The 10,456-nt window shown below is 39.9% G+C and overlaps 1 protein-coding gene across 1 annotated transcript; it reads left to right on the top strand.

The window, feature by feature from the left end:
• The first annotated feature begins 12 nt into the window (after positions 1–12).
• Positions 13–5,072, top strand: LOC124146843. The gene is made up of 3 exons (XM_048386421.1): positions 13–107; positions 2,914–3,357; positions 3,636–5,072. Exons 1-3 carry the CDS (start codon positions 35–37, stop codon positions 3,881–3,883), a joined length of 765 nt encoding a protein of 254 aa, XP_048242378.1. The 5' UTR covers positions 13–34; the 3' UTR covers positions 3,884–5,072.
• Positions 5,073–10,456: the final 5,384 nt, after the last annotated feature.

Here is a 10,456-nt window from a genome sequence, read left to right on the forward strand (position 1 = left end):
GCGACTGGCTGCCAAGTTGTCAGCACACTGCTGTATGCGGCTCGACACTGCTGACATGGATACGCTACTGTTACCAATTTCGTTGCTTTTGATCATTCATTTGACAGGTAAGCAGTGCCGTACGTTTCAAAGGAGATCTGTTGTATTTATTCACATATTGGCTTGGGGCCGATCATAAACAGTGTGGTCACACATTGAATATATCGGCTACCTCTCTCTGAGTTTTACCAACCCTCAGGTGAACATTACAACGGAGATGATGCATTCCCAAACTGATCGCATATTCTGCATTAAAGCCAGAGCAGAGAGCTCGTGTGTTACTGTGGATAATGAAAATAAACACTATTAATGGCTCAGATCGATTTGACAACATTTTATTAAAGTTCAAGAATGACGCCCTGCGCCATTCGTTACAAGCTCGTCCCAGTTCGGGACAAGCCGCATGTACACACGTGCCCCTCTCGAAGGTTTCCATGTTAGCTCGAACTCAAGAACTACAAGAACAAGAACAACTCTGATTGTACCCACGTCTTAAAATTGATGTTTGCGTTACAGCAGAGCTCGTTTTCGTGTTGTAACACTGTTGAACTTCTCTGATAAATATATTCTTTTTGACACAAGTATACCGGACTGGTCGGCCCGGACTCTGTATACTGTGTCTGAGTGGGGTATTCGGGTTTAACTGCGGCTTGGTATCTCAGTGGGCCAGCACATGCACACACTTATGGTTTAATATGATCAAACAAGGAAATTGAACATCAAAGCATTTTGTAAACATCGAAAATCACTCGTCAATATCGAAAAATTACTCGGACAATACTTTTACACTACTTCCGCAAATTTCGATGTTAAAGACACTGCCAACCTCGTTACCAAATATATTCTACCTATTCTGAAACGATTATTTTCTTATTACAAAACAAGTTACAAAAATTAAATGAGATTTAAAAAAAGATTTTAAAACCTTTTTTATTCTTTGTGGAAGTGGAACGTATTGAGGGACCTAATGTTCTACTACACACATTTCCGTATATCATGGAATTATGATTAAGCTAACGTACAAATATTTCCGGATAGTATGAAATTATGGTAAACCCAAACGTTCAACTATTTCCGGATATTATGGAATTATGGTAAATCCAACGTACAACTATTTCCAGGTATTATGGAATTAAGGTAAACCCAAAGTAAAACTATTTCCGGATATTATGGAATTATGGTAAACCTAACGTACAACTATTTCCAGATATTATGGAATTAAGGTAAACCCAAAATACAACTATTTCCAGATATTACTGAATTAAGGTAAACCTGACGCCCGACTATTTCCAGACATTATGGAATTATGGTAAACCCAAAGTACAACTATTTCCGGATATAATGGAATTATGGTAAAACCAACGTTCAGGTATTTCCGGATATTATGGGATTAAGGTAAACCCAAACGTTCAACTATTTCCGTATATTATGGAATTATGATTAAGCTAACGTACAAATATTTCCGGATAGTATGAAATTATGGTAAACCCAAACGTTCAACTATTTCCGGATATTATGGAATTATGGTAAATCCAACGTACAACTATTTCCAGGTATTATGGAATTAAGGTAAACCCAAAGTAAAACTATTTTCGGATATTATTAAATTATGGTAAACCTTACGTACAATTATTTCCAGATATTATGGAATTAAGGTAAACCGAAAATACAACTATTTCCAGATATTACTGAATTAAGGTAAACCTGACGCCCAACTATTTCCAGACATTCTGGAATTATGGTAAACCCAAAGTACAACTATTTCCGTATATAATAAAATTATGGTAAAACCAACGTTCAGGTATTTCCGGATATTATGGGATTAAGGTAAACCCAGTATACAACTATTTCCGGATATTATGGAATTATGGTAACACCAACGTTCAGCTATTTCTGTATATTCTGAAATTTTAGAAAACTATAATGGAATTATGTTTAAGAAATATATGACGAGGATAAGTTGTTTATTGTACAATGAAACACTGCAGAGAGCATAAAGACCCGCGTGTTTAATTGTCCCTGCAATTTTATATTGTATAATTAAAAACGACCACGAGTGTTATATCCACTTTTTGTATTTAGCCACTTTTAGGATTTATTAAAATGTACACTTTTTAAATTATTTACCTTTATTAAAAAAAAAATGACGACTCCCTGAATAGAATCACATTGATAACCTGATCTTGTTCAATAATAGTGAAAGAGCCAATTCTGGTCCACTGAATTAAAAACTAGAGAAACAAAAGGGTTGACTTCAATTTTCCAAAAGTCAACTTTTTGTTAAACAAAGTTCCAGCAGCTCCAGCCTTTTGAGATAAGATCGAGCACGATTTTCATACAAATATTTCAATGAGCATCATGCAATTCTTGCTGAAAAGGTGTTTGTTCAGTAAATATTTCAAAAACAATTTTAGACATTTCAAAATTTGATGCACCAGTTAGCAAAATGATCCCGATGCAATTTCCTAGTTAGTGGTGTACAGTATCATCCTGTTTTTTCAGGTGAATAATTGACATGCCATTACATGTGTTTGTGATGTGTGCTTGCTATGCGGTATGACACACTCACCTCCTCGCGAACACTTGGTTTCAACCCTAAATGATAGTGATCCATAAACACATGCTTATGATAGTTGGAATCCGTAAAGGGATTCTGTCTTTAAGAGCTAATTCTGATGATTATAAATATGGTTTTGTCGCATTTATTCCCCTATATATTGTATTTAGGTTTAAAAACCCTGCACTGATACACTATTATGCCTTTACCACACAATTGTAGTCTCAGACCCTCTAGTTCTAAAAAACATTAAATATCGCACGTTCGCACGCACACTTTGGTCAAATTTATTGTAGTGAATCATGTTTATATTACAGATTCTCTATCTCAAAGAGCAATATTTTCAACATCGCCAAATCATATCTACCACTCGCTGTTTGATGATGGTGTCATAAAAAGAAGCCACACTTCCCTCAAGTTCAAGGTTAAAGCCTGCGGTGATGCGAATGTAGCCCTGCAGACGCTGTACCAGAATTCAAACACACAGATGTACGAAGTCGTCCTAGGTGGCTGGAGCAACAGCAAATCCGTGTTCAGACGGTGTGCCAAGTGTGATTCACTCATGGAGTACAGTGGAGCTGTGGTATCCTGTTCTCAGTACAAACAATTCTGGACGAACTGGGTCGATGGTACAGTTAAGGTGGGACGCGGTGCCACAGTGGGTCAAGACGAGATCCTCTCCTACACAGATCCGAATCCACATGCTATTAACTACTTTGCTGCTGCTACCGGATGGGGATCATCTGGGGAATGGATATTTGGTAAGAAGAGTGAACCTGAGGCAGTCATGGGAAAGCATTGGAACTGTATTGAGCTCTCCATAGTGTGTGAGAGGCAGAATGCAGATGTTAGTTCGTAGGGCACAAATTGGACTCTTTTGTGACAATAGCGTTAAAAGAATTAGTGGTTTTACTGTATATTAGAAATGACTATTGTTGATATTTTCCTTACAAACATATTCCCCTTTGAACGATGATATTGGTGACAATTTAATAGCATTATGTTTCAGTGACAATAACGTTTACTCATTTTGTTATAGATCTCTGTGAGTCCAGTCTGCAGTTTAAGTTTCTCCAGAACAACGCAAAGTATGACGGTGGCACAAACAGAGATTCCAAGATAGTTCTGTCAAGAGTAGACTGTCCAGTCACCTGTCTCTCTCTCATCTGGTGTCAAGGATTTAGTCATGCCTCGTCCACAAACACCTGCAACATGTTTGATGGTATTCCACCAACAACAGCTCTTACCTCTGCTACAGGATGGGAGACTTGGATTGTTTCACTGTGATTATTTCTTTAAAATGCTGTTTTCCAGATTCGTACTGTTTTCCTACAAACCCCTACACCCCACCTAGTGCATAGTACAGTAAACGTTGTTCAGTAGTGAACATAATGCAGCGAACATATTTTGTCATGACTAATTATAAGTGTTATCTCCACACCGTTAATTCTGAAACAATGCTATTTTTATCTCTATTCTGTTGTTGAGTGTATGGTAATTGTTACGATCTTATAGAGAAATAAATCTGTACTGAGTTTTAGCAAATTTGTTTCTATAGATTCTGTGTATAGGGAGAAACACATGCTTGTGCGACATTGTCTCCGACCCGACGATGCATTCCGATTAGGAATACAAAGTTTAAAGCATATGTGATATTTTAAATTTTCCTTAACATTTACAAATAGATTATGAATGAAATAACAAAAAGGGGATCGAAATTTTATAAGAAAAAATATTGACGCAAAACTTTGCAGAACAGCATTATTAGAGGACTTAAGGGAGTGAGAGAGTGAATGGGAGAGTGAGTGAGTGAGTGAGGTTTTACACCGCTTTGTCCAGGTTTAAACTTGTCTTTCTTGCTACACTACATGTCCAGACGGTCAGACAATAGTAAGGAGAATCAATCATGATCAGTGAAACATGTATCCGTCAGTTGCACAGTTTCTGTTGTTACTGTTAAATGTTAAAAGCCCCAACTCTATTCTCCTGTTGATGCAAATTAAGGTTCATTAGTCGAGGTTTGTGTTGTGTATTCTTCCTCGTATGTTGAAAAAATATAACCAGTATGAATAAGTCAGAAGAGAGAGGACTTTGAGAACACCCAGCAAGTCCTATTCAATCACCGGTAATGTAAGAATCGATATGTTTCTACAGTGATTATATTGTTTGAATTGACATGTGACACACTCTGAAGTGAAATCAACGAGACCTGGTGATTAATGTGAAACGGTTAATCAGGAATCAGTTAGTATAACACTGCATGTTTCTTTCTATAAATATGCATTGCAGTTTCGCAAAGGAACCCTTGCAAAATGCTATTGAAGTCTGCGACCAGAGTAGACTTATCACGGAATCAGATCGGACTCAAAAGGTCTCTAACTAGCCTGCGTTTCCTGTAAGATCGCACACATGTGTTTATATTTAGTTTTGTTTTGCTTGTTTGTTGTTTAACGCCGCACTAGTTTGCTATGATACATAAATACGTAGTATTTTAATGTCAACCAAGACCTGTGTACAATAGGTACATGAATTCATTTATATGAGTGGCACTTTCAACGAACATCTGGAGAAACATTGCCATTTAGTCTAATCGAGTCTGGACCAGACAATCCAGTGATTGATATCATGAGCACTCAATTGGTTGGTTGGTTGGTTGGTTGGTTGTTTGGTTGCTTAACGCCGCACTCAGCAATTCCAGCTATATGAAGGCGATCTGTAAATAATAGAGTCTGGACCAGACAATCCAGTGATTAATATCATTATCATCGATCCACGCACTTGAGATCGATGACATGCATCAACCAAGTCAGCGAGCCTGACCATGGCCACCCGATCCCGTTAGTCGCCTTTTACGACAAGCATAGTCACCTTTTACGGCAAGCATGGGTTGCTGAAGACCTATTTTACCCCGGAATCTTCACGGGGCTGAACGTGCAGAAAGTTTCCTCGGATTGATATTTGTACCAGAGAGAACCTTGAAGACACTGGAAATGATCCAGGGTGAGTGAGTGAGTGAGTGACATCAACAATATATATTAAGCTGTATAAAACTCTGCCGACGAAGGGCAGTATAATAACTAGAATATCACAGCTTTTCGTAAAACTAGTTTGTGAACATTTAAAATAGATAACTAACTAACATTCGACAACACATTATAAAAAAACGGGCTATAGATCGCCACCAACTGAAGGTTGATCACCGCGCTGGGGACCATGCCTTACAGAACTTTTGCTACCTGCATGGACCTCAGTCGGATTTACATCATCCCATCAGTTGTTGGCGACGGCTGACAAATTTAGCCAAACATTAAAATAACACATATGGTTCATATTAAAAACGTGGAAGAAATAAATATACTTTGAAAGACGTGGCTTACATACCCTCTCAGGGGGACAATAATTTAACACTACTTTAACCCCCTTCGGGGATATAGCCACTTACAATCTGTTATTGATTTATGAAACCAATTATAAAATGAATTTATTTATTTTGTTATTTCAAAAAAATAGTCAAAATTTATGGATCAATTCAATTTCTTTGAAAAAAACAATTAAATGATTCCTTGAAAAGATCCTTGATTCCTTGATTGATATCAAGCAGGTAAATGCCTGTCAAAGAAGAGTATCCCCTTTGTATACTCACATTTTGGAAACACATCCGAACAACTGAATCGTTACAACTGATCATGACAAAACGCCATAAAACGTGAGTACGCCTTCAGAACGCAGTTTGATTTACAAAATTCATGAGCTGCAGAAAGCTGAACGTGTCAGTTGTCTATAAAACATACTGACAATTGACTCTCGACATGCAAATATGAGATTTGAAACATTTCGCGAAGCTATATACGTCTGTCATACCAAGGGTGAATTCAGTCTAAGTATGTCGGAGCACTCGATCACCTATCATGATTAATAACTTATACAGCTGTCCATAACACCCTGTCACCCTCACAGTCGAAGGTTTGAACTCACTGTACATATGGGCTGTGTGATGTGGGGAGTAATTCCCTCTAAACTGAGACAGACTGTGTTGCAAGAATTACACACAGGACACGTCTTGTTTCGTTTCTAACGTCAGCAGTAGTAACTGGTAGTTGCTCAAACTGTCGGTTGTAAAACATCTCCACGTCATCTGGTGATTCTTTCTGCTCCCTGGTAACATTGACAAGTGGAAGTCTGGATAACACATTAGCATTTGCATGCTTCTCTGATACCTTATTCTCAATCTCATAATCATATGCACTTAGGATGAGCGCCCATCTCTGCATCCGAGCAGCCGCAAGTGTAGGCACCGGTCTTCCAGCTCCAAACAAAACAGTCAGCGGGCGCTGATCTGTGATTAATGTGAAATGTCTGCCATAAATGTACTGGTGAAACTGTTTTACACCAAAAATAATCCCCAAAGCTTCCTTGTCTATTTGAGAATATCCACTCTCAGCTTTCTTAGTGTGCGGGAAGCAAATGCAATGGGCCTTTCCGAACCATCCCTTGTAACATGTGACAGTACTGCCCCAACACCATATGACGAAGCATCACATGCAAGGCGTATGGGTAGTGAAGGATCGTAATGACATACCACATCCGAGCTGGCAATCATTCACTTGCATTTCTTGAAAGCTTCTTCACACTGGGAAGACCATGCCCACTTCTTACCTTTCCTCAGTAAGTCATTTAGTGGATGTAGTACCGTAGATAAATGCTCCAAAAAACGCCCACAATAGTTCACAGCACCCAAAAATGAACGTAGTTGCGATATATTCTCTGGTCTTGGAGCATCAGTTAAGGCCTGTCCTTTTTCCTTAGCCGTGTGCAGTCCTTCACTATCTATCACATGACCAAGATACTTGACTGAATCGACAAAAAACTTGCACTTTTTTTCCCCTCAACCCATATTCCTGCAACCTTTTCAACACTGCCTCTAGATTTCTGAAATGTTCTTTATCACTTGATCCGGTTACTAAAATGTCATCTTGATGACACACTACTTTGTCCAAGCCTTGCAATATCTGGTCCATTGTGGCCTTAAATATGGCTGGTGCAGAGGCGATGCCAAAAGCAAGACGGGTATACCTGTAAAGTCCCTTTGGTGTGTTAGTTGTCAAATATTTCTGACAATCTGTATCAACTTCCATCTGTTGATATGCATGTGCTAAGTCTATTTTGGAAAATGTTCTTCCACCAGCCAGAGTAGCAAACAAATCTTCTATTTTGTGCAGTGGGTACTTATTAACATTCAACACTGGGTTCACTGTAGACTTGGAAGTCCCCACAAATTCTCACTGTTAGATCCCCTTTGATAACAGGTACAATCGGAGTTGCCCACTCACTGTGATCCACTTTAAACAATACCCCATTCGTGTAATATCTTCCTTCACCCTGTCCTGTAAAGCATAAGCTACAGGCCTTGCTTTCATGAACCTGGGAGAAACTCCCTCTTTGACAGACAGGTGAGCTTTAATACCTTTTGTTGTACCATTTTCTCCTGAGAAAACGTCACAGTACTTCACAAGTATCTCTTCCAACTTTTCCTGACTTGAATATTCGCTGCACATCTGAATGTCATCACCTAGCTTTTTCCAATCAATGTCCACATATGGTAGCCATGCTGTACCTAGCAGAGGGGGCACTTCCCCTTTTACAACATGCAAATCCAACTTGTTCACATCATTTCCATTTGCAACATCAACTTTCAGTATGCCAAAGTTTGTAACACGCTCACCTGTGTAAGTTCTCAAAGGTACTGTTGCCTCGACCAAGTGACATCCGTTAAAACGATCCCTGTACACTTCTTCAGTAAAGATGGAATTTCGCGAACCAGTATCCAGTTCCATGTTTAGGTCAGTACCGTTTATGTTGACTGTGACCCACTATAACCCCAGAACTTCCGGGCATGGCAAACATCTGATTCAAACATTCTGATAGATCATCGACAATGAAATCGGAATAGTTCTCAAACCAAGCACAAGTTGGTCCCGAAGCCTCTCATTTAAAGTGACGCCAAACTCACAGTTTCGCGAAAGTCCCTTCAATGCAACCAAATACTGCGCAACTGTTTCACTTTCACTTTGCATCTGTTTGTGAAATCTGTACCTTTCTGCAATGACTAGTGGTCTGGGCATGTAGTGATTCTGTAGATGTGTCACTAAGTAATCCAATCTGTGGTCTTGCGGTCTCGCGGGCAAAAGTAAAGATTTTAGCACTCCATATGTTCTGCCGCCGAGCATGGAAAGAAATCCGGGCACTCCTCTTTCGTTCGGAATTTCGTTCGGAATTTTCGTCAAACTGACCAACTTAACCGATGACGCCCGCCATTGTGATTGATGGTCACGAGCAGGCCCACTATCATTTGCACAAAAAAAACCCCGCACTGCTGAATGAAAATAAAAAAAGGCCAGTTGTAAAAGTCATCCTTGCACGTAATGTTTCCGTAGTTTGAAGTTTTTATCCTCGTCGCCACTGTAAAGTTTTTGTAACATCAAGCAACAGCGGCGTTAAACAACAAATTAAACCAACCAAATCATACGCCAATATGAGAAGGGCACGTGTCCACATTCGGTTTATTCGGAATGGGACAAGTTGGTCATGAATTGCTCGCTGACGTTGTTCATGCATGTCATTGTATCACGATTGTGTAGATCGATGCTCATTATGTCAATCACTTGATTTTCTGGTCCAGACTCAATTATTTACAGCCCGTCGCCATACAGCTTGAAAATATATGACTGAGTGCGGCGTTAAACAACAAACGAACTATTGCAAAAAACACTCGCCCATTCTACTTGTAAATGTTTTAAGCATGTGAGTAATATATAATAATTACTTCTAGCTCTCTCACATTAACCTGCCGACCCATGAATATTGGTTGGTTTGTTGTTTTACGCTGCACTCAGCAATATTTCAGCCATATGACGGCGGTCTGTAAATATTCGAGTCTGGACCAGACAATCCAGTGATTAATATCATGAGCATCGATCCACGCAATTGGGATAGATGACATGCATCAACCAATTAAGTCAGCGAGCCTGACCACCCGATCCCGTTAGTCGCCTTTGACGACAAGCAAAGTCGCCCTTTACGGCAAGCATGGGTGGCTGAAGACCTATTCTACCCCGGATCTTCACGTGAGATCCCGGGTAAAATAGCAACCCATACTTGCCGTCAAGGGCGACTATGCTTGTTATAGAAACGGGATCGTGTGGTAAGGCTCGCTGACTTGGTTGATGTATGTCGTCGTATCCCAATTGCCGTGATCGATGCTCATGTCAGTCACTGGAATGTCTGGTCAAGACTCGATTATTTACACACCGCCGTCATATAGCTGGAATACTGAGTGCGGCGTTAAACAATCATGTGAATGCTCCAAATAGAACTGATATTTCCTTTCCCTTTCCACCAGATACAAGTGTACAAGGCATGTCGCTCGAGACATACAAAGGCGTGACGACGGTTGTGGCACCTTCCCATGTGTTCTTGAACCAGTCAGATTATTTCTTCTTCGAGGTAATATCCTGCGGGATTGTAAACGTGAGTCTGCTTGTTGAGACCGCCACCTATTACGCCAAACTGGAATTTTCAGAGCATGCAAAAGAGTCCACACCGTACGTCTGCTATGGGGAAAGTTGCACACCGACATCGGAAAAAGGTTTTTCGGCAGGTGACTACTGCTCTGGGTATAAAGCATTCTGGGTAAACAGAAATTTGGCAGAATTTACCCCTACCATGTATCTTGGCGAAGGTTGCACAGTGGGGAAAGGTAACCTTACGAGTTATCCTGTAGAAAGTATGACCAGCATGTAACTCGACCCACCATTCCTCACGATGGAGTTGAGTCCCGCCTGAAGTGCGACGTGGAAGCTT

This window comes from Haliotis rufescens, unplaced genomic scaffold (assembly GCF_023055435.1).
Source record: "Haliotis rufescens isolate VD_foot unplaced genomic scaffold, xgHalRufe1.0.p SCAF_6, whole genome shotgun sequence".
In the NCBI taxonomy this organism is placed as follows: Eukaryota; Metazoa; Mollusca; class Gastropoda; order Lepetellida; family Haliotidae; genus Haliotis; species Haliotis rufescens.

Bases quoted from the DNA above. Each gene is read 5' to 3' on its own strand.
- LOC124146843 (XM_048386421.1), top strand. From the start codon at position 35: ATGCGGCTCGACACTGCTGACATGGATACGCTACTGTTACCAATTTCG. The intron at 108-2,913 runs GTAAGCAGTGCC...TTTATATTACAG, and splicing joins TTTGATCATTCATTTGACAG to ATTCTCTATCTCAAAGAGCA. The intron at 3,358-3,635 runs GTAAGAAGAGTG...ATTTTGTTATAG, and splicing joins ATCTGGGGAATGGATATTTG to ATCTCTGTGAGTCCAGTCTG.